This window comes from Chelonoidis abingdonii, chromosome 1 (assembly GCF_003597395.2).
Source record: "Chelonoidis abingdonii isolate Lonesome George chromosome 1, CheloAbing_2.0, whole genome shotgun sequence".
Lineage (NCBI taxonomy): Eukaryota > Metazoa > Chordata > Testudines > Testudinidae > Chelonoidis > Chelonoidis abingdonii.
In genome coordinates, this window is record NC_133769.1 from 128,943,595 (window position 1) to 128,968,681 (window position 25,087).

A 25,087-nucleotide genomic window follows, 5' to 3' on the forward strand; every position below is an offset into this window, starting at 1 on the left:
CTTGGTGTTCATGTGTCACACAGTTAATGGAGACCCTTAGTGTGGGAACCACAGCCCTTCTCCTGCGCTATTTTCTTGTTTTGGTCTTGTTGTGGGTTCTTTTAAATGCTTCATTAAGTAACCCACTTCAGTCTTCTTCAGCAGCATTTCTTTTCAGCCCAGTCAGTCAATTTCACCACAAATGCATTCCTGATTCTGGTCACACTTCCTTCCTGAGAAACACTGCTCTGTTGTCTACTGCTGGCTGCATAGCCAGTTCAGAAACCCTGGATTCCTGTAACAAAGGCCAAGATGCACTAAGTGATCTTACCTCGTATCTGGTTGTACACAACCACAGCAATGCCCCTTAACTTCCATAGCCATTGAATCATTGAAGGGATGGAGCTAAACAGGCTTTCTGTCTCCTATCTGTGACTCTCCTTTGCCCTGACACAAAATTATATTTGTCTATATTCAGTATGTTTTTATTTACACGTATAACATATACAAAAAAGGGCCTATGCAAAGCTATACGTACCTCTGCCAAAATTCAAAAGTGTTACCAACCCAAAGAAAGCCAACAGCTGCTCTACACCCTCAAACCAAAAATAACTCCCCCAGTAAAAATCAATACCACCTCCCCCCATGCATAAACAGCCAATCATATGACTAAAGTTCTCCCAGCTTAACTATCCATATTAGCAGCAGCACAGGGAAGTATTTTTTTAAAAATAGGCTTAACAGTCTCCTTTAAGGAATGGTAAGATACCAGCAATGATGCCTTTCTGATGTATTGAATGCCAATTCCTCCTCATTAATATAGTAGTTGGTACTGAGTTAGCATGAGAGGTGGACCAGCTAATGCAAAGAATTAGGAATCAGGCAACCTGACTTCTTTTCCCATCCAAGCCAATGACTAGTTGCCTTCACCTCTTTTGCATCCTACTTCACAAGGATGTTGGGAAAATGTAAGCAGTTAATGTTTTAAAGTGATCTGAAGCCCTCAGAAAGAATATGCTATAAAAAGGCAAACGTGATTCCTAATTATTTCCAGAATTATTATTTGTACTGCTGTAGCTAGGAGCCTCAGTTGTGGACCAGAACTCTGCTGTTCCAGACACTGGACAAACACAGAACAAAGAATGGTCTCTGCCCCTGCTATGCTCAGATTTACTCAAGGAAATATAACAGTTTAATAAGTTTAAGTAGATAGTCATAGAACCTTATATGGCCGTGTGCTGCTTATCTTTTTAACTACGTGGGTAACCAGAATTTCAACTACTACTTGAAACTTTTCCTTAATAAAGGTCTCATTATTGTTGTGGAAAATTGACCACATGGTTGATTTTGGATCAGACAGCCTGAGGCTCCTTTATTTTATACAAACATATATGCAGGGAGAGACAGCATAGCCCCATGCAAGAGGCAAGCTGCTCTGTTTACTACAAATATTACCATGCTTGTATGCCCTTTGTACAGACAAACAAGCTGAGCTGAAGCTCTAAATATTGCTTTGCCTAAAGGCTTAAGGCCTACAGAAGAGGAAGGGGTGGGTCACTTTTCCCTGACATTTTCAAACCAATCCTATTTGAACTGATAAAATTAATTAATAATTTGTAGTCAATAGACTGTAGGGCACTATTATTCCCAAAGTATAAATACAGGCCATCAATTGTCTATTTGCCAAATATTTTTTATGCATATAACCTATTAATCTACCATTACACATACTAAAATGGCAATAAGGAGATTAGATATTTCATGCTACGCTTGATCAAGGAATCTTTATTCTACAGCTAATATATTTCAGCAATTCAAATGTACAAGGCTGAATTACTTGTTTCCCTCACTCCATTGATAATTAGCACCAGACGGGAATGTGTATGAGTTACCCATTAACTCAAATTGCTACTGTATGTTTAGTTTTCCCTTTGTTTATTTTAAGAACTTATCAATGAAAGGGAACTTCCAACTGTGCCAGGCTATCAGGGGATTGTTTGGTTCAAGCTGATGTTTGTTTATGCTGCATACCTGCACTGATATCAAGCAGTGTTAATTTCTTCTAACTACAAGGGGTCGGAGAAAACCATCCTTTCATCAGGTCTCGGTGCCATCAGGAGATTGTCTCATTTACATAAATACCAAGGGAGTGCCAGAACTATTTAACTAAACTTTTAATTTAACTTTATTAAAAACAACTTCTGTTTTCTAAGAAGTTATAATCTGCTCAAAAAAGACATTGTGGCATTTCATAGTTATTCTCTCTCTGGCCCCAGTTCAGCAAAGCACTCAAGCATGGGCTTAATATTAAGCATTTGCTTAACTACTTTTCTGGATCGGGAGCCACAAGGCATGATCTTGAGAGGGATGATACCCTACACATCAGTGTTTCTTAACCATTGAGTTGCAACCCAAGAGGGTGTCATGAAATGCAACTGGGTGTGTGTGGGGGGTGGGGGGTTACGAGGCACTGAAAATTTTATTACACTCTAAAACAAAGATATTCTTGTTCCCCCCACTCCCTGAACACCCTTACCCCTGAAGGTCAAGTGATCTCTGTCAACTTCTTGAAATAACCCTCTAATTTATTTGTTAGTGTATCACTGATGTATTTTTCACTCTTACTTTTACCATAAAAAGAAGGGGGCTATGAACATTTTTAATTCAAATAAAGGGTCACCAATCTGACAAGTCTGAGAAACACTATCGTGGATAGTTCTCAGAGTGGTAGCAGTGTTAGTCTGTATCCGCAAAAACAATGAGGAGTCCTTGTAGCACCTTAGAGACTAACAAATTTATTTGAGCATAAGCTTTCATGGGCTAAAACCCACTTCATCAGATGCATGGAGTGAAAAATATAATAAGCAATATATATATTACAGCACATGAAAAGATGGGAGTTGCCTTACCAAGTGGGAGGTCAATGCTAACGAGGCCAATTCAATCAAGGTGGAAGTGGCCTATTCTCAACAGTTGACAAGAAGGGGTGAATATCAACAGAGGGAAAATTACTTTTTGTAGTGACCCAGACACTCCCAATCTTTATTCAAGCTTAATTTGATGGTGTCCAGTTTGCAAATTAATTCCAGTTCTGCAATTTCTCTTTGAAGTCTGTTTTTGAAGTTCTTTTGTTGAAGAATTGCCACTTAAGTCTGTTACTGAGTGTCCAGGGAGACTGAAGTGCTCTCCTACTGGTTTTTGAATGTTATAATTCTTGATGTCTGATTTGTGTCCATTTATTCTTTTGCATAGAGACTGTCCGGTCTGGCTACTGTACATGGCAGAGGGACATGTGCCAGACATCAGAACTGTAACATTCAAAGAAGTGTTGATACTCACACCTTCCTGTCAACTGATGTGAATGGGCAACATCCACCTTGATTGAATTGGCCTCATTAGCACTGACCTCCCACTTGGTAAGGCAACTTCCATCTTTTCATGTGCTGTAATATATATGCTGCTTACTGTATTTTTCACTCCATGCATCTGATGAAGTGAGTTTTAGATCACAAAAGCGTATGCCCAAATAAATTTGTTAATCTCTAAGGTGCCACAAGGACTCCTCATTGTTTTTACTATCTTAGATGACTCCAACAGCAATGTTGCTCAGTTTAACAACTTTTGAAAGCCTTTAATAGCCTGCTGTGCAGTCTCAACCAGTAATGTGAAAATCAGGATGGATTCTTTTTGCTATGCACTGTGACATTTTTGGTGCTCCATTTAACCGATTAACTCTCTGGTTTGACATCCAGATGTAGAAGGGCCAGTGTACAGATCAAACTTATGTGCTACTTGTTTCAGAAGCCTTTGTAAAGTCTACATTTACATCACATCACAGACACATCACGTCATCTGAGTTCTTGCGGAGAGCCTTTCTAATATCACAAAAGAGAAGTCAGCTTGATTTAACATAATCTATATTTTAAATTATTACTATAAACACCATGCAGATTCCCTTTGATGGAGGTGTGACAAGAGGAGGTACTGGAACAAACACTGATCATCAAAAACTCGCCAGAACTGGATGGTATTCATCCAAGAGTGTTGGAGGAACTTGAAAAAGAAGTAACTGAGAAAAAAACTCACAGTTTGGCTCTGAGCAAGGAGCTTGAACACAACACAGACACATGGAATGTTTGGCCACAGTAGATTCTTGTGAAACAAATCACACACGCTGTCCATCTGGTAATAACGGGGGGTTTTCCAGAACACAATATCAAGTACCCATAGGTGTCATTACTCTGTACTGCCGTGGACAACAGAAAGGCTGCATTTGGAACCAGCCCCACACTCCAGTGTAGTACGGGAGTGCAGATTATGCTGGTCCCCTGGGGGTGGCTCAGTTCTGTTTTCTCTGGTTTGAGTTCCCCACTCTGCTTACAATGCACGGGACAGGAAGAGTGGGAAGCAGTCGTGCCAGGAAAGGGATGAAGTCAGTAGAGGGGAACCAGCATGAACAATAGTCTCACATGGTCTGCAGAGAAGGACAAGAGATGTGAGGGCAGAGTGGGGAGAAGAAGAAATGTTGACCAACGCGATGATGCACAGTTAACAGTAAGGGGTCTTCTGTGTCTTGCACTGCAGTGTGGGGCCATAATTCAGTCCTCAACCTTTCTTGTGATATATTTTTATCTTTCTGTGCATAGTGGGTCAGACATTTACAAGAAAGTCTTTTGCTTCTGGTAAAACCAACCACAGGAAGGGCAGGGAAGGATGTCGTGGTGGCAAAATGCAGAACCCACTCCAGCCTTTAAAAGAGCAACGACAAAAACGGAAAGTCTGAGTGCTCCAAAATAAACTGTCTGTGCATGAGTCTGTGATGATAAAAAGAGGAACTCTAATCTAGACTCTGCTGCTAGAATGGTACAGATGCTGTAACCAGAGTAGGTGGCCAGACGGAAGAAGCTGAAAAGCTGTACCAATTGTGAAAATGATAAAAAACTAAACAATGAAACTGCAAGGAGCAGAGCAAAGAAATATGATGTAAATTAGGTCAGCTACACGGAGTGGAGGGTACAGTCACCAGTAAGCTGTTTATATATAAGATAGCATTAGAGGGTGTTTAGAGAACAGAGCCAGGATAGGAACCAGGCAACAATGATCTTACTCATGAGGGACAAAAGTTCATATCCTGCCCTGCCCAGAGTGATTGAAAGGACACATGTAGAAAGAGTTTGGTAGTCAACGATTTGTTTTCATGTGCCAAAAATCATAGCTTTTCATTAACATGGGTGGGGGGGGAAGGGCCTAAACAGCATGGTTTAGTCGTCTAATGCTGTGTTATGTGGCTGTATGGTGTTCTGCACAGCTGTACACGTAATAATAAATAGATGTGTTTACTAGGATATCCAACTGCAGGAAGGGAAATCAGTCAGTTTTGTAAAATCTGTACATCAAGCACAGGTTTTCCTGCCAAACCGATATCCCTGCCTTCTTCTGCAGGACACGAAGGGGCTCCGTAAATTGTTGCCAAGATCCAGGATGTGACCAAAGTGCCTCACCAAGAATCAGACATATGGAATTGGTGTTGCTTTCTTAGTAGTGATTGCATAGTCCCTGGCAGGGCAGTATCGCAGCAGTCTTTTCTCATATAGCTTTAGCCCTGTATTCTATTCTCAAGGCCTCATTCTCCATTGTCCTGAACTCTGTGTAGTCATTGATACCAGGAACAGTAAGCACAAAGTGGGTGTAAAATGTTCCCACCGGTGCAAATAACTAATACAAGATGCAAGGTCCACAAAATTCCCATTGTCTTTGATGGGGCACTGCAGGCAGTGTAAGAGTAGAACATGGCTCTCCATAACATAATTGGAATGAGAGCCCGTCACTGAACATGTTGAAGACAAAAATGTACATAATGTACATTTCTCACCTTATTAGTGTAATTATAACCTGTCCTCTTTTCTTCTTCTATTCAATATTACTCACATTTTAAGGAATATGCTTAACTTTGTATTCTCTGACAATTTATTTAGAATACTCCCATATTGCTTCATTTTTAAACTGAACCTGCCTTAATAAAAAATAATTAAAAACAAAAGATAAGGTCCCTAACATGGAACAGCACGTACTATCTACCTGTGCCATCTTTATTATAGGGCCTGATCACTAAAGTTGCAGTCCTTTCTTTTTCCACTGGAGGGGGGGGGGGAGGACGGGAGAATCTCACACTCTCATTTGTGGTGTACCAATAAAAATCTGTATTTCACCTTTACAGTGTACAAAAGACGTGAGATAAGAGAGCTCATTGGAACAACAGCATATCCTAAAAGGAATAAAATTCCCATATGGCCATACTATTAATGTTGCCTGAATAAATTAATAGCTGTAAAATAAAAAGTAATATTGTATTAACATTCATTTCATATAAGAATAGAAGATGAATTAAAATCTAACTGATGATAATCTGATTCAATTTATGCTTTAATTAAGATAAACTATTTTTACATGCCATTCTGTGTCAAAGATTCCCAGAGTAGGAAATGACAAAAGAAGATAAACTGAGTGTACATTACCTGCTCCATTCTATGTTATTTACATCTCAGCAGTACCCACACATCATGGGCACAGCCCACGCACACAGCAAAACCACACACATTTTGATCCTGACCCCAAAGACACTCGAGAGAAAATGATATCCTATATAAGCTCGATCCTGCAGACGTTACATAGGCAAAACTTCAATGGTTAACGCACACAGATCTGGGGTAGAAATTAATAACATCTTGCAGCCTTTAAGACTTCTCTTTTACAGACTCAGACACACAATAACAAAAAACATACCTGATGTGCCAGTATGTATATATTGTGGCCAACATCTTTTGGTGAAATATTATCTCCATTCTCCTCCTCCTCATCACATTCTAGAGCCTGATTATATGCATTCTTCATTACGTCCACCTTTAAAACAAATAAAATCAAAGGGCTGTCAAATATTTTAATTCCATGAAAAATATGAATTGCATTCCTATTTGCTCACTGTGCTTGGCTCACATTTGGACAGGGCCCGTGAAGTCCTACAAGAAGGAGATGTACTCTAAAAAGCACATTCAGAATGAACAGAAGCCTGAGAAGGTGTTTGGTTTATTCTTATCTCAACCAATTGCACTCTGCTTTGCTGTTTTTCCTCTTTGCCATTTTAAGACAAATTGCCAAGTTTGCAGTAAAAATCGAGTCTGGTGTTTACCTCTGTATTTCAGGTGAAATTAATCCAGATGTGGAGGGTTTTGGATACCAGTGTAGAAGGATGATTCATGGCTAGAGCACGAGCTTGGGGCCAGGAAACCTAGGTTCAGTTGCCTGCTATGCCACAGCTTCCCATGTAACCTCGGACAAGGCCCAAATCCTCAAAGGCATTTAGGTGCCTATGTTCCATGGATTTCAATAGGAGTTAGGTGCCTAAACACCTTTGAGGATTTGGGCTTTATATTTTCTATGCCTTGGTTCTCCATCTACAAAATGAGCATAACAAAACTTCCCTACCTTGCAGAGGTGTTGCTGGGATAAATACATTGAAGGCTGTGAAGTGCCCATCTACTACAGTAATGGGGGCCCAGTAGGTACTTTAGATAGACAGATAGTGAAACCCTGCTGTGAGGCTTTGGGGGAAGAGTAGAGGGGGTTGTGCAGGTTTCTCCCTCCTGCCCACCACTGTATGCATCACATGGGCTTGTGCATTAATGACAAACAAGCTGATAAGGAGGGGGGCACAGGGAACGGGGCAGAGTAGGGTGACTGGATCCATGCTTACACAGAGCACAGAGAGGTAATGATTAGCATTCCCATAGACTGGAATAGCAGCCCTGGAGGGGTTGTGTCACAGTCTCATGGCCTAGCTATTTGTTGGGAAGGAAGTTTGTACCACTCCACCCCTGTTTTCTTAAGCTTTGTACAGGGAGGGCTGCATTTTCAACCTTCTGAATGTCTTATATGCTGACAGGGTGAAATCCTGGCCCACTGAAGTCAATGGACAAACTCTCACCAACTTCAGTAGTGCCAGGAATCCATCCACTGATTTTTTCCCCCTAATAGTCAGCAGTAAAACAGGTATAAAAATGGGTTTTTGAGAGAGAGTGCATGAAAAACTAAGTTATCTACAATTAAGATTAAAATCTAACAACGAACTGTGTGGAAGAGCTTGTGAAATTCACCATTTCCAGTTTTAAAACTCAAGCTAATCATATCATGTGCTTCAAGGGATAAACTAATGTCTTGCAAGGATCAGGAAGGAATTTCTCTCTCCATGTAGAACGCTGCACAATTACATGGTTTATTTAGTCTTATCCTCAAAGCCTCAAGGCCAGAGGCACAATACCAGACTAGATGGACTGCTGATCTAATCTGTTTTAGCAAATTCTTTGGAAAAAACCCACTAATTTCTACTAAATTTTGTGAAGTTCAAAATGGTAACATTTTTCACTAACAAAACTTCTGTGAGAAAATCAACACAAATTCTGGGCCCCCAGAAAGAATGCTTTTTGAAACATATGTTTAAAGAAAGATTGCGGACATGTCAGGCAGTGCCTAAAGATCAGATGCTGCAGGCAGTGCCTTGCTGTTGGGACTTATAATGCAGGACACTTGCAACCTATTCCTGGCTGGAAGCATGCAGCAACATAGTGTATCTCATTTCCTCACCTGCAAGTTGTGTATAAAAGAGTGGTCAAAGAGGAAGGGAAGGTTGGAATCAGGGACAGGATGTTGGGAGGGTCAGGGATATTAAGGTCTTCCAGAGAGTTTACAGAAAATATAATTTCTTTGTACCTCACACAGGCCCTGATCCTTCAATGAGATCTGGGGGAGAGGAAGTGGGGATGGGGTGGAGCCTGACTCACTCAAAGTGCTCTGCACAGGCAGAAGGGTAAATCCACACAGATCGTATTGTGGAATGAGATCATGGTTTTTCCAGTCACCAAATTGTTCATATTGGATGGAACTGGCCACTCCCCCAGTTTTTCCACCATGACAGAAATTCATGGGGGACAATTACAATTATCCCTATTCAAAGAAAATAAAAAAATGTGGTTTTAACTTTGTTTTGCCTGTGAGGTGCATTTTTTCTTCTTAGTGTGGTATCACAAATGGTACAAGCTTAATTTCCCAGCTACTGACAAAATGTACTTGAAGAGAGTTTACTGGAGTATGATAATTTAGTTAGGAAACAATTACGGAAAAGTGCTTGGAATGGATAAAAATAATGAAGTCATAAAGAATGAAATCATGCATGCTTGATCCTTCAAAAATACCTTTGGAGAATTAGTACCATCTTGATATGCTGTATCCTATATGCAGCTATTGCTATTCAGTTTAGACACAGATCCTTTACAAAATATTTTGATGATAGGATTTACTGGGGATGAGATATAGCCAAAAGATTTATGAATATTCAGAAGTTCTTACCAGTTCCCTTGGTCTCATATTAAAAAGGATTCTTTCTGCATTCTCACTGTCATGCCTGCTTTCCATAATAGCCAGCAAAAGCTTAGAGGCATTGTTCTAGAGATACAAAACCAAGTTAGTGTAAATGTAAAATCTATTTCATGGATCCTTGCACTCGTTTTAATTGAGATTACTAGGACCACTTTTTTTTAGTGGATACGATTTTAAACGGCTGCATCTTTTACGTTATTAACATAGTAAACAGCTTTACAGCACATTGACATTAAAGTCAGAGGGCAGCTAACTACGGTATAGAATATATTGGAAGGGTATTTTAAATATTGAAAAATATCTGACTTTTAAATACAAAGCTTTATTCTGCACTGTGCACAATAAATGAGATCCCATTTCCTGTTCTTATTGCCCAGCTAACAGGTTTTGTCATTTTGTTAAACAATTGAAAGCAGAGGGAATTACAAAGTGTACCAAACAAAAGGTTTTGCCTATGACGCATGTTTCCTTCCCCTTTTGTTTTTTAAAGCATAATTAATTACCCGAAAGGCTATAAAATCAACAGATTTCATGCATTTCATAAACTTCAAATTTAATCTGAATACCAAGTACTGAGCATATTCCTGGACTCCTGGCAGGAGTGTTAACTATCGGCTTTTCACTCAGTTCTCTCCCAGGAATAAAATAGCGTGTCTTTAAACAGTAGTAGCTCCATAGCGTCTGGGACCTGATCTTGCTCCAATTAAAATCAATTTCAGCCCAGGGGGGAGAAAGGTTGGTTTCATGGTTCAAGCACTATACTGGGACTCAGCAGACCTTGGTTCAATTCCCAGCTCTGCCACAAACTTCCTGTTTGATCTTAGGCAAGTCCCAAACTCTCTGCACCTCAGATCCCCATCTATAAATTGGGGATAATAATACATCAACAGCTTGCAAGAGTGTTGTGAGGCTAAATGTGTTTGTGAAGTGCTGAGATACTATGCTAACCCCAGGAGGTCCCCTGTATAAAAATGTTAAGGCAGAACGGGGTCCCTTACTAGAAGCAAGGCTGGAAATGCCCAATACTCCCCATTAAAAGACTCAGTTCTCAGTTGCTTATGAATTTGCCTAACTGTTTGGGTGTCTGCCTCAGGCTGAATTATTTTGGAAAATTTCAGCCAAAAAAGTTCAGCCTTTTTCAAGAATGAGGCAAAAGGGGAAAATACGTTGTTTTGCCCATGTTAAAAAGTTCTGGTGACTTGCTTTGAGCAGTTCTATAACCCTCATGCTTTGGAGTAGGGACTTGAAATTTGGCATGGAGTGGACTCTGTGGCAGAATCAAGCCTTTTGTTTTCCACATGTAAATCCACCTACATTTCACCAAGTTCATGATTTTTTTCAAAGGCATATGTTTGCACATGCTCGGTAGAGACTTGCTAGACCTTTACAACTAAAATCTTCAAAAGATTGTCCATGCTGAAGCATGTTCCAGCCCAGGGCTGTGCAGGATTTTCTCTACAGTTGTCTTTCTGAGCTGCTGAAGACTGTGCTGAAGTCAGTCACTGGAACTCCTGTTCTCTCAAGCCCCCCACCATTAACCTGGAAAAAAACCTGGACCTGAGTGGGGTGAAGTGAGCAGATTTGGACAAGGAACCCTGGGGGGAAACTGGGATGAGAGGAGGGTGGACAGAGTAGGGCTGGCTGGGCATGGAGCCACAGACTGGAGGAGGTCACCTTGGATGAGATGCTAGGGAAAGAGACTGTGCCTGGCTAAGCAAGGATGCTGAAACTGGGAACCAGTGGGGTGGAAGGAAGGAGGTGGGGAGGAAGGGAGACAGATCTGATGAGAAGCCAGGGCACAGGGGGAGAACTGGCACTAGTTGCGAAAAGGCAGTTGGACAAAGAGCCAGGGGCAAGGAACCAAAGAGGGTGTGAGGGCAGGCTGAGATTGGATGAGATGCCTGGAGAGGGAGAGAGGGACTGAATCCATGGGGACAGGGAAAGTGTGAGTGTGGGAGAGACAGAAAGGACAGAGTCATGGGTGGGGGGTGGGCAGAGATTGACTGGGCAAGGAGACTGGGCATAAAATATGGTGAGAAGAAGATAGGTGCTGGGATGGGATGTCTTGAGAGTAAGACTACAACTGGCTGGGCAAGGAGACTGGGACTGAGATGTGAGCCGGAAGAGTGGAAACTGGAACTGGGTATATGAGAAGAATGGGCCGGGGACAAGATGACAGAGGTTGGAGGGGACGGGGCAGGAGGGGACGGGGCAGGAGGAATCAATCATGATGAGATAGTATGTCATTATATACATAAATATTTTTTCCACAGGACTTCTGCCTCATTCAGTGCACAGGATGGACCTGCACTTGGGATGAATCAGGTGTAGGGAAGGAGACTTGTCTGTTGGACCCCTGTTGCACTTGTTCCAGAAGTTGGAACTTGTGCAGTGAATGAGGCGGAAGACTGCAGGAAGAGAAAGGATGGTCGCATGGTTAAGGCAGCTGAATACTGCACTGGTGAACTAGATTCTATCCCTTCCTCTACCACAGAGCTCCTGTAAGATGCTGGGTAAGTCAATTATACCGAACTTTTCACAGTCGGTCACTGTGTGCCCATTTTCTGGGTGGCCAACTTGAGCCCCTGCGGACTGATTTACAGAACATATAAAGTACTTTAAAATGCTATGAATACTGAAAAATCAGGTCTGAGGTGTCTTAAATTGGGAATCCCAAATAAGTGTGGCATTGAATAATGAGGAGAAATTAGAAGACTGAATAGCTGCTCATTAAATGAACACTATCCATTCTGTGCAATGAAGGGTCCTATGAGAAAAATAGTAGGTGATCATATAAAGACTGTATCATAATGCACATATCCAAGGGGACCCAATTAAGGTTGCACAGGCAACTTTGTTCCTGGCATTTTGTAATGTTTGAGGAAAAAATTTCAACCAGCTCTGTTCATATGTAGCAATACCTGATGTGTTACATTACTTGAGAAGCTATACCACCAGGTCTTATATCCAGAACACAGAATCTTCATACTAGATATACAGTATCTATTTGATCAGGTTTTTGGAGGAAGTTGAAGGTAAGTTCCTGGATATGATGGTGGGTAGAAAGGAACTTCTCTGTGTCTGAGGCCTGGTCTACAGTACGCGGTTATGTCGCAATTAGCCGAGTTAATTCAAAATAAAACTGATTCCATCCACACAACAAAACTGTTTTTTTCGATTTAAAGGGCTCTTTAATCCGATTTCTGTACCTCACCTTAGCAAGTGGAGTAGTGCTAAAATTGAGATTGCAGTTCTGGGTTACAGGTACTGTGGATGCAATTTGAGGTTATTGGCCTCTGGGAGCTATCCCAGAATGCTCCTTTGCGACCGTTCTGGACAACACTCTCAACTCCAATGCACTAGCCAGGTAGGCAGTAAAGGCCCCAGGAACTTTTGAATTTCATTTCCTGTTTGGTCACCATCAGCACAGTCCACCATCACAGGCGACCATGCAGAGTCCACCATCACAAGAGACCACACAAACGAGCTCCAGCATGGTCTGAACGGGAGGTACTGGATCTCTTTGCATGCTGGAGAGATGACTCTGTTATGGCAGAACTACGTTCCAAAAAAAGGAACACAAATACATATGCTAAAGTCTCCAGGGCCATGACGGAAAGAAGCTACTCCAGGGACACAGAAAAATGTCGTACAAAAATCAAGGAGCTCAGGCAAGCGTACCAAAAAGCCAGGGAGGTGAACGGGTGCTCTGGGTCACAGCCCCATACATTCCGCTTTTACCGTGAGCTCCATGCAATTATGGGGGGTGATGTCACCACTACCCCACCACTGTCCATGGACACTTGCAAGGGGGAAGTTGCATGGAGTGAGGAGGATATTGGAGGACGAAGAGGACAGTGCACAGGTGCCAAGTGGGGAATCAGCTTCCCCCCTAGTCAGGAACTATTCTTAAAGCTGCAGCCAATAGCCTCCCTCCACTCCAAGGCGGGCTCCTGAACCATGATGCTGCAGAAGGCACTTCTGGTGAGAGTCTGATTGGAGCCACGCAGTGGGGGGAAACCCAGCTGTGCTGGGCTGTTTGGGTTTAGTTAAAGGGCTCATCCCTGCTCAGAGCCTCATTGGAGCCAAGCGGTGGGTGCGGGGGGGTGGGGGAGGGGGTGTTGTGTGAAGCGATCAGTCCAGAGAGCCCTCAGGCCCTCCTTTCATATGGCAAACCCACCAGGCATTGCTTGCTATGGGAAAGGCTGCCTAGCAGTTTGAAAGCATTGAAATGAATGCGGAAGAAGCAGAACCCTGTGTGCCCCTAGGGCTTACCATGGCTGCCTGCAAGCTGAATTCTGTTGCCCAGCCGCGTGTGATGGCTTACTCACACCAAAGTGGCAGGCACTTCAGTATAAGAGGCAAAATGCGACCTTGCACAAAAAGAATATGTGCTGTGTACTATGAATGGCCTGTTTCACTGAGAAAGTGTGTCCCCTTTGCTCTCTAAAATGTATCTTTTAAAATACAACCTTCCCTTTTTCTCCTCCTGCAGGTGCAAATGTTTCAGCGTGGCCCTATCTACTCTGTCCTAGAGGCTGGTCCAGTTTAGAAGGCGGAAAAAATGAACTCTGGATGACACGTTCAGCGAGCTCATGCTGTCCTCCCGCACTGATAGGGCCCAGCTGAATGCATGGAGACAAACAATTGCGGAGTCCCGTAAAACATTACAGGAACACGAAGAGAGGAGGGAGGCGCGCGATGAGAGCAGGCAGGACACTACGGTCAAGCTCATGGGGAAGCAAACTGACATGCTGGTGGATCTAATGCGAGAAGGGCACCAAGACCACAGACTTCTGCTGCAGCCCTTTTATAACTGCCCCAGAGGATTGCACAAGCAACAGAAAGCTGGCATATCCAAAATTTTGATTTGGTTTCTGGACTTGTTCTTCCCTCCTCCTCCACCCCCCTACCCCAATACTCCCTCCCCGCAGTCTACCTTCTGATTTCTCTCAATGTGTTGTGCAACAAATAATAAAAGAAAAACAACTGTCATACCATACCTGGCCAGTCACAAAACTGGCTTTCAAAGCTTCTCTGATATGCAGCATGCCCTGCTGCACACTTCTAATCGCCCTGGTGTCTGGCTGTGCGAAACTGGCTGCCAGGCGAGTTGCCTCAACCCCCACCATAAACATCTCCCCCTTACTCTCACAGATACTGTGGAGCACACAAGCAGCAGCAATTACAATTGGAATATTGGTTGTGCTGAGATCTAACTGAGTCAGTAAACTGCTCCAGCACGCTTTCAAACATCCAAAAGCGCATTCTACCACCATTCTGCACTTGCTCAGCCTATAGTTGAACTGATCCTTTGTACTGTCCGGAGTGCCTGTGTACGGGTTCGTGAGCCATGACATTAAGGGGCTGGCTGGGTCCCGGGGATAACTATAGGCATTTCAACATCCCCAACATAATTTTCTGGTCTGGGAAGTAAATCCCTTCCTGCAGCTGTTCAAACAGACCAAAGTTCCTGAAGATGTGAGCGTCATCCACCTTTCCCAGCCATCCCACGCTGATGTCGGTGAAATGTTCCTTGTGATCCACCAGTGCTTGTAGCATCATGGAAAAGTACCCATTGCGGTTTACGTACTGGCCGTCCCGGTGTTCTGGGGCCAAGACAGGGATATGGGTTCTGTCTATCACCCTGCTGCAGTTAGGGAACCCCAGCGCATTAAAGCCATCCACAATGGTCTGCACATTTCCCGAAGTCACTATCCTTGATAGCAGCTGGTCAATGACTGCATTGGCTACTTGCAGCACTGCAGCCCCCAGAATAGATTTGCCCACTCCAAATTGATGCCTGACTGACCAGTAGCTGTCTGGCATTGCAAGCTTCCACAGTGCTATGGCCACTGGCTTCTCAACTGTGAGGACTGCTTTCATTTTGGTGTCTTTGTACTTCAGAGCAGGGACAGCAAGTCACAAAGTTCCATGAAAGTGGCCCTACGCATACGAAAGTTTCGCAGCCACTGGGAATCATTCCAGACCTGCAACACTATGCAATCTCACCAGTCTGTGGTTGTTTCCCAGGCACAGAATTGGCGTTCCACGGCATGAACCTGACCCAACGCCACCACGATCTCCCAATCACCACATGCCGTGCTTCTAGGAACATCTGTGTCTATGTCCTCATCAGTATAGTAATCGTTGTCACTTCCTCACCTGGTTTTGCAGGTACTGCACATACTGCTGGAGAATGCACGAGGTGTTTACAATGCTCACAACATCAGTTTGCTTGCCACCCTATGGCACCTGCACAGGTAATCCTGGAAAAAGGGCGCGAAATGTAGGAGACCAGAGTGGCAGCAGAAGAGGTGCTGTTCGGTTCACAACAGCTGAAAAAAGGCAGGAAATGGTTGTCTTCTGTAGCTTTCACGGATGCGGGAGCCCAGGACAGACAACATGGAGAAGCTCGGTAGTGCAGCAAGAGCGGGAGAGCAGAGTTGGCGGAGGAAACTGTACTGCTTGGTTCACGATGGCTGAGCAGAGTTGGCATCAGAAGCAGTTGATGAGGAAGAGAAAGAGTAGATACTTATAGAGATTACGTAGAAAGATAAGAGGAAATGTGAGGTGGATTCATAGAACCAGGAGAGAAGCAGTGCGCCGTACTGCACCGTCTGCTGCAAGCAGCATGGCATCTGCATGCCAAAAAGGCATGAAACGATTGCCTGCTGTAGCTTTCACGGAGGGAGGAGCGACTGACGACACACACCAAGAAACACCCATGAGAATGTTTTGCCCCATCATGCACTAGGAACAGAATTCCAATGGGTGGTGGGGACTGCAGGAACTGTGGGATAGCTACCCATACTGCACCACTCCGACATTTGATGCTAGTGTCGGTACTGTGGACGCACTCCGCCGAATTCACACGCTTTAGTGGGGACACACAAGAATGAATGTATAAAATCGCTTCAGAAAATTCAAATAGAATAATTTCAAAATAATTTTGTACTGTAGACGTACCCTGAGTCACTGGCTGAGTTGAGCTAAATCGAGTTAATTTGTATACTAATGCCACCAGGTATATTATGCTGTCATGAGACTAAGTAAGCATCAGGGTGCCTAGCACTCTTGCATAGGTATTTATTATTATTATTATTACTTGAATCTGAATAGATAAATAAAAATATTTTCCATACCTTTAGCTGAAGTACCAGGTCCATGCAATATTTGCCAAGAGGGTTTATGTCATTCAGGATCAGTGCAATTATAATATCAATTCCATTAGACTCATGGGTAGCAATGCAGCTCTTTTTAAAACAAAAAGAAAAAAGACAGATGCACACATATGAGCATATTTTCAGAAGAAGGGCCTAGATCCTAGGCTGCTCTGTGGCAGCATTGTAACCAACGGCTAGTGCAAAGTGCCCCTAAAGCAACAGTAGCTGGCCATAGGCGGGAGGATCACCCCCATGGAGCAGGAGCTCTCTGTTGAGTAGAGCCAACATATAACCACCCATCCCTGCTACCTCTCACTGCTATTTTTAGCACTGCAGCGTCCCACTGATTCCCCACTATTGGAGTCTCTCTCCTCCACAGGGAACAACATCCCCCAGTAGGATAAGTCTTTGGCAGGAGGGAAGCAAGGAGAAAAGACTCTACCAGCTCCCTGCTGCTGGAGTATTTCCTTTCAGTGGGGAAAGGGAGGCAGTGGGGAAAAAAACCTTTCCCTGCTGCCTCCCCCGTTCCAGAACCCTTCCTCGCCTCAGGAAAGGACTCTGGCCACTGGGAGAGGTCTGCCAACTCTCTGCTGCTAGAGCTCTTCCCCCTCCACAGTGAAACAGTCCAGCATCAGGGAGAGACTCTGAATGGTGGGGGAGCTAGTGAAGCCTTTCCCCAGTGCCTCCCCTCTGCCAGAGCCTCTCTCTGACCTGTGTAGTTAGAGGTACACATTGAGGTATGGACACAGCCTTCATTTCTCTGCAGCGGGTAAGCTACACATACACTACATGCTACCACCAGTAGTGTAGACGTAATCTATTTGACTATATGATTTGTGTGCACAGATGCGTTCTCTCTCTCTCTCTCTCTCTCTCTTTCTGTATATAGATATAGATATATATACACACACTCACACTCTGGGGGGGAATGCTTTTTTTTTTCCCCCCCAAAACTTGAGTTCTGGCCCTTTTCAACTATAACAAACATCAGGCTAAAAAAGCTCTTGGATTTTTTTTTTAAACATTACATAACACTAGAGAAGAAAGGGCTTAAAAATAAAAAGAAGAGAAAAATGAGATGGAAATGACAGCGTTAGTATCTGCCTCTGAAACACACAAGATCATATCTTCAGTTGATGTAGAAGAGCCTAACTTCATTCCTTAGTTACTTCACAGCAGGTCTAGGTAATGAAGTCTAAACAATCAATCATATTTTTCCATTACCAGTGTTCTCTGTGAAGCTAGATAAAAAGTTAACTTGAAAACACATTTTTCTTTCCCTTTACAGTGCTCTAATTATCGCTGTATTTTCAAATAGTTTGACCCATGAGTTTTTAAGCAAATATGATTATTTAACTTTCAGTGCACTTTAGCTTTTTTTGAAGTATGAATTAAGGCTGCTTGATTGTCAGTATTGCAGACAAAAACCACTTTGTAGTTAACCAAGATATATACTAGGAAGTAACACTAATATTTAACTGTTATGATCCAACAGCTAATTTTAGCATTAAGGAATAGGTTTTTATTTTGTAATTCTGTCCACTGCAAGTTTCTCCACTGTTAATCCATAACAAAAGTTGTGAAATTACATCTGCTGTTACATCTTTTCTTTTGTTTACCCAGGCCAAGTAAAGTGATGTAAAACCATTTACTTTTTCTTTCTAACCTGCCTATTGGCATGGAAAATACACCCTCCAGAAAACTCAGGTATATAACTTTATAGACTCCATCCAGCAAAGCACTTAAGCACATACTTAACGATAAGTTCTCAACGGGACTATTCATGTGTTTAAAGTCAAACAAGCTTAGGTCCCTAAATCTATGCCAGCAAACACTGAACACACCTTAAAGTAACTGCTGAGTACAGAAAAACATGACAGCATACACCTCACACCTGCCTATTCCTGAGTGTGGTTTTTTTGGGAAAATCCCTGACATTTGACTGAAGAATTGCATCACCACTACCCAGTCTTGAAGATGCTGGTCTTGTAAGTACAGTAGGACGCTGCGCTAAACACTTGGGAACTATATGAATTAAGTCGTCATAGTCTAGAATCTTGGAGAGACAACCACAGATAAAAGCTAAGAAGTGAGTGAGATTTAGGTTTTACTGCTTATTTGGTTACTAATGAGTTTGCCATGTGCTGCCACAATTACAGTTAAAAACCTGAAAGGACTCTCAAACCAGGGGGAGGGTTAAATCCTGGCCCTAATATGCCAATGGCAAAACTCCCATTGGCTTCAATTTGGCCAGGATTTCACCCCACCTATACCTGAGAGACTGTACTACAGAGAAGACCTGATTAGACAAAACAAGTCCAAGCTCTGATAAAAGTGCATTTTCAAAGGCATATTAAACCTTGTGAGGGCTTCAAGTATGCTACAGCCAGCTATATCATTTGAATCAGGTCCTGAATTATTAAGAATAGGAAAGGGTTATGTAATACCCATGGACACGCAGGTAAATTCTTCCTCACCGAACAATGATTATTCTAGCTACCTGATTTTCATGACAGGGGCCTTGACAGTATTCAGTCAAGCTCTCGAGGGTTTGGTTCACCAGAACTACATTCTTCTCATTGATGTATAGCCCCAAGAGGCCCAGGCCGCCTGTCGTGCTTCCACAAATACAGTCCAAGAACTGGAGAGTCTCACATACTAGGTTGTAATTTGTTTTGTTGTTCTGATTTCTTAAGAAGGTCTGAAAATAAAATAAGAGATCAGGCACCACACTGGAATAGCTTTACATTTTAATGGTAATTCTCCACTTGCCTTGTGTCATAAATGGGGGTGGGGGAGGGGAGGAGAGTAGCAGCTCCCTTTTATGGACTCAGCCAGCCAGTTAAGTATAAAATCCCTCTTAGTGGCTGTTCTCTACTTGCTTTACCTGTAAAGGGTTAAAAAGTCTCCCTGCATAGGTAAAAGGAAGGAAGTGGACACCTGACCAAAAGAGCAAATGGGAAGTCTAGAACTTTTTAAAATTGGGAAAAAACTTCTCCTTTGTCTGTTGTGGTTCTTGGGGAGACGCAGAAAGACAGGGCTACAGTTATGCTGCAAGAGTTTTGGCCAGGTATGAAAAATCATCAAATCATACCTAGAAACTACTCATTTGATATGTAAGTAGCTCAGGAAATGCCTAGGAAGACACAATTAGGTTTATTTCTTTTTATTTTTTTTATGGCTTTTGGATTCCTCTGTGCTAACCCCCAATACTTTTGTTTTGCTCGTAACCTTTAAGCTGGACCTCAAGAAGATTATTCTTGATGCTTAGTTTTTGTAAGTGGGTTTTTTTTAAATCTAGTTTCCAGATGTTTTCTCTTTTTGGTTTTAATAAAATTTACATTTTTTAAGAACAAGATTGGGTTTTTGTGCACATGTTGTTTAATTAGCTAGTGGCAACAGCTGATTTCCTTTGTTTGCTTTCTTAGCTCTTTCCTGGACGATGTGTGAGAAGGGGCTTGAGGGTACCCCCCAGAAAGGAATTTCCAAGTGCGCCTCCCTGGGTTTTCAAAGGAGTTTTTGCACTTGGGTGGTGGCAGCATCTACCCATCCAAGGTCAGAGAAAAGCCGTAACCTTGGGAGTTTAATACAAGCCTGGAGTGGTCAGTATTACTTTTTAGATTCCTTGCGGGCCCCCACCTACTGCATTTGGAGTGCCAGAGTGGGGAATCAGCCTTGAAACCTTGGGAACAGGTGAAGATTTCACCACAAAAAATGGTAAATTTAAAGTACTCAACATTTAGGAAATACAAAAAAATTAAAGTCAAATGCACAATCTTTCCACATATTCTACAGAACCATACCTGGAGCTCTCGGTTGTGGTTCTCACATAGCAACTGAAGAAATCTCAGTATCGGCTGCATGATTGCGATAGCAGGGCTCATTGTTGCTTCCTCTGTGGACTTTTCTTCTGTGTTTGTAGCATCTGTTCCTGAGCCCATGAGATCTATTTCTGGGTCCATTTCTCTTCTATACACAGAGTAAGCTTTGGATGTTGCAGAAGACGCTTCTGTTAACTGCCCCTTCATACCTTGTTTCAGGTGAAGTGTTGAATCCCTTACTGTAAATGAAGACAATAATTCCTGTTTTCCCCCCTCTTGATTCATTAACAAACAAACAAAACAACAGTAGCGTTTGGGGGTTTTTTTGCACTCAATCCCTAAAGACTTCTGGGCAAAATATAAAAAAATATCAGAACAACGTTCACAAAAGAATAACGTTTTCCAAATAAACCTCAAACATTGAAACAGAAAATTAAAACATAAAACTACTGTCTTTCTACCACATACAATGAACGATGATTACAATGGATGAACCACAGACTGGGAATTCAGTTCTTATGCTGGAATAAGTCTTTCACGAACAGCCCGATTCATTTCAGCTTTATTTCTGTTCAAATAAAAATACAGGGTCAAATGCTTCATCTGTGTAAATCAGCATAGCGCCACTGACGTCAATAGAGCAGTTCTGATATAACCAGTTGAGGCTCTTGCCCAGAATTTAGAGACAATTTTCAAACAGCTACTTTTATTTCAGCAGCCGAGAGTCTGCTGTAGTTGCTCTGAAGAGCAGGTATGGTATCAGTGATGCTAAACATGCTGCTCATATACAAAGCAATTCTTTTGCCTCTATTCTAGAGAAAACCCCTTTTACCTCTCTTTTTTGGAGCAGATATGGTTAGGTCACTATCATCATCCTTCTTCTTGCTACCTAAATCAATAGTGTTGACTGTCACTGTTGATCGTATTTCCTGCTGAGCAATTTTCATGCGGTCATGCAGAACTTTAAAGAATTTTTCTGACTTCTTTTGCTCGTTCAATTGCTGGTAAGTGGAATACTGCAAGAAAAGGTATCCTTTAGACGTCAGTATTTTAAACAAGGAAAAATACACTATTTTGGCAAAAATATTAATTTCTAGATTATCATTACATTATCTACACTAACCAAAAACAAATACTTGGTACTGAGAACCTAATTCTTTTATAAATAAATATACAGAGCAGTTCAAAATGTTTCAAATTTTGACATTTCAATGACATTTTGAAATTTTGGAAAAACTGGTGGAAATATCAATGCTATTTTGACTGCGTGTTGAGTAGGTTGCAATTTTTCACATTTCAAAATATTAAATTTTGAAAAGAGAAAAAGTGAAATTATTTTGTGAAATTTCCCATTTTTCTAACAGTTCTAGTGACTTAGTATTCCCATTTAATAACAAAACAATAATAAATATGTCTACGTGGCACTATGGCTTAAACTACACAAGTTCTTTAAATTTTCTTTGTCAAATGCTACTTCTCAAACTCAAACCTACAGACTTTCAGAGGGACATGATTTTTCAATGGGAAGTAGAATGAATCAGCTCCCTAAGATGCATCATTCTTGCAGGACAAAAATACAAAAATTAGAATCTTTAGGCTAAAAGCATTACCTAGATATTACCTACAAAATGGAATATTGGTCTTCTGAAACCACTCACTTCTACATTATTTCTGTTTTTGAGGCTTTTGAGAAGTGTCCTTAAACTTTTTCAGGAAGTAACTTAATTTTGCTGCTATTTTTGACCTGATGGTATGTTTTTTTAAAACCACTGCAAAACTCTTAAATTCAGAAACACAAACATGAAGCAACATATGGCCATAAGGCAAGAACAAGTTAAAAAAAGTACTGTACTGCATACATAAAGATAGTTTAAAAGTGTTTTCCACTATTGACAAGTCTACAGCCTGAGATACTGCATTATTAGCAAAAGCATATTTGCATTGGTATTATAATGAGACATTGCTTCATGAGAGAAACTCTTCACAAAGATCACTGAAAAAATTATTTTCATTTGTCTCCATACTACCTGCATTTCAAAAGCAATGAGTAAATTAATACCTGTGTTTGTGTATTTCCACCTTCAAGCAATGCAATACCAAGTAAGATGGCTTCTGAGAAAATTCTGTCATTTTTGGTGCTTACGATAACATCTATGACTAGTTCCGATGCACCTTCTTTATCCAGAAGGCACTGAATATCAGACATCAATATCCCAGACTTATCTGAATCTTGTCCTGAAAAGCCACCTGCAAATACGACAGATATATATCCTGTACATTCATATTTGTATTTGTGGTATACATGTTAAAATAAACTAACTCATAACTGATTTATTATTGATTTAAATGATAATTTTGCATAAATAAGGACTTTAGGGCTGGCCCCAAGAATAAAAAAATATGAAATAACCTACAATCAAAACCGTAGCAACACTGAGTAATTCCAACAACAAAGAAGATGGAGCCTAAGTGATTTGTTCACAGAAATGCATTTTTATAGAATTGCTGCATATTTTAAAGGTAAGCTGTGTGTCCTCTTTTGCTTCTTTATGAATTATCAACATGGGCTGAAAGGTTATCTTGATAGGTGTTTTTTTTTTTTTAAAGCTAAGGCACAGTCTACACCCAGATTTTGTAGTGATAAAACTGTTTTGGTTAGTGCTGGAAATAGTTTTAAAAAAAATACATTCCCCCCCTCCCAGTTTGGACACAATTATACTGCCATAAAGGTGCCTTACACAAGTACAGCTTATTCACCTCCCCTTATGGGGAAGCTACATAAGAGCTAGGTATTATTATACTGCTATAAACACCTATATAGATATATCTGTATCTACACTAGGGCGATTGTACCATTTAAACTATACTGCTACAGTAAAATGTTACAGCTTATGTGTGTGTAAACAAGGCATTAAAAATATGAGGCCTGGTCTGTGCTATGAAATTAGGTCGGTATAAATACATCGCTCAGGGGTGTGAGAAATCCACACCCCCGAGCAACACTGTTAAACTGACCTAACCCTTGATATACACAGCACTATTTCAATGAGAAAATTCTGCTGTCAACCTAGCTACTGATGGTCGTGGAGGGGGAGTACCTATACTGATGGCAGAAGCCCTCCTGTCAATGTAGGTAGTGTCTCTACTGAAGTGCTACAACGCGCAGCTCACTACAGCGTTTTAAGTGTAGATAAGCCTTCATGAATGTCAAATTTTGTCTTCCCTGATTCTGCTGGAGGACCTTTGGGAGGTCTTAAGGATCCTTATTGTGAGTGCTGAAACTAACTGTAGGGGCAATGGTATTTGATCTTGAACAAAAAGCTACCTTTGTTCAAAGTGTTAATTAATCATTTAAATTAAATAGGTCTCAATAAAATCAAACAAAACAAAAGGTTTTAAGCAGTCTGGCTGAAAATCCCTTTCCCTCTCTATTGCTTAGCTCACAATGCCACAATTTCTGTACTCCAGTTATCCACAAGTCTTCCAGTCCTGACAGGACCTGTGTTTATAATTTAAAAAGCAAGCAGAAAACAAAAACACCCTGCCCCTCCACAACCACCAATATTACTATATAAGTGATATAATGCCATTATTATGAACGTGTCTATCCACATGATGTCTCAGCAATACTAGCTACATTTTGTGTTCTCCATTGGACCATATAAACTTCAGAACTCATCTATGTTGTAGCTAAACAGAATGCACACACAATCACCACCATATCCACTAACAAATGAACTGTACAAACATACAGATGCACAATGTAAATGTACAGTGCCAGATTCTACTCTTGCACACATGCAACCGATTGGCCTCCCTAAGTTACAAGGGTCTGACTGAGAGCAGAATTTGGTCCACAGGGTATTGACTGTAAATATTTCCATAGGGCCAACATCTGGAAATTTATATAGGAACATCTGGATAAGCATCTGGAAATGCAGCCCACAAAAGCAGGCACACATACAGTATATGCTGCACTATGGTGCATCACAATCTGGCTCTATGCACAGTCCTCTCCTCATGCCCTGCTTAAATTACTACTGTCAACATACAGACCTTCAGATCATGCTCCTTGAAGACCCCCTCAACTGCTTTGGTAGTGAAAGGTCTGTAAAGCCAAGAATCCTTTTCATGAGTTTTGAGGGACACCGGGACAGTGTGGAGAACTTCTGTGCTTTCCTCTCGCTAGTGACTGCAGATTTTCTGGCATACGCTTACGCACAGCCAGTCTGAATTTGGATTGAACTGTGTATTTATTTTTCATACTTTGGGATTGCCAAACACAAGCCAACTGTCTGACACAGGTGCATGCAATTTAACATGGTTTAGCGCTGCTCCTCTCCCAACAGCTCAACAGTTGTTTGAAATATTTACTGACTAAATCCCCTTAGCATTTACCATGCACCTGAGTAGAAAATTAGGTGACATATATTTTATTTTTCTTAAATGATTGCTGTTGATTTACCTCCCACTTGTGCAGTTTTGCTGTAGCTGCCGGACAGAGGCCCATTCATACCACTTCCATAGTCTCCTTTAAAGTAACGATTTAGAAGTATTTTCCTTAGAGTGTTGCCCTTTAGGAGAAGGATGAAAAATAGCATGAGACGTTACAGGAGCTGCCAATTTCTGCTTTCTGGAAAGCAAGCTGTTTGCCACAGTAATATTCTACTAACTCAGTTTTAGATAAAAAGC

General features: G+C 41.6%; 1 protein-coding gene across 1 annotated transcript in view; it reads right to left on the minus strand.

Moving 5' to 3' along the window:
- Positions 1 to 25,087, minus strand: part of ITPR2 (inositol 1,4,5-trisphosphate receptor type 2) — a 357,167-nt gene that overhangs the window by 76,206 nt on the left and 255,874 nt on the right. Inside the window, exons 38-45 of the mRNA XM_032767262.2 lie at positions 24,861 to 24,969; positions 22,455 to 22,642; positions 21,228 to 21,411; positions 20,378 to 20,634; positions 19,075 to 19,275; positions 16,554 to 16,664; positions 9,379 to 9,474; positions 6,763 to 6,879 (exon numbers count right to left, since the gene is read on the minus strand). Of these exons, the coding sequence (XP_032623153.1) occupies positions 6,763 to 6,879; positions 9,379 to 9,474; positions 16,554 to 16,664; positions 19,075 to 19,275; positions 20,378 to 20,634; positions 21,228 to 21,411; positions 22,455 to 22,642; positions 24,861 to 24,969 (1,263 nt within the window). The remainder of the gene's footprint in view (positions 1 to 6,762; positions 6,880 to 9,378; positions 9,475 to 16,553; positions 16,665 to 19,074; positions 19,276 to 20,377; positions 20,635 to 21,227; positions 21,412 to 22,454; positions 22,643 to 24,860; positions 24,970 to 25,087) is intronic.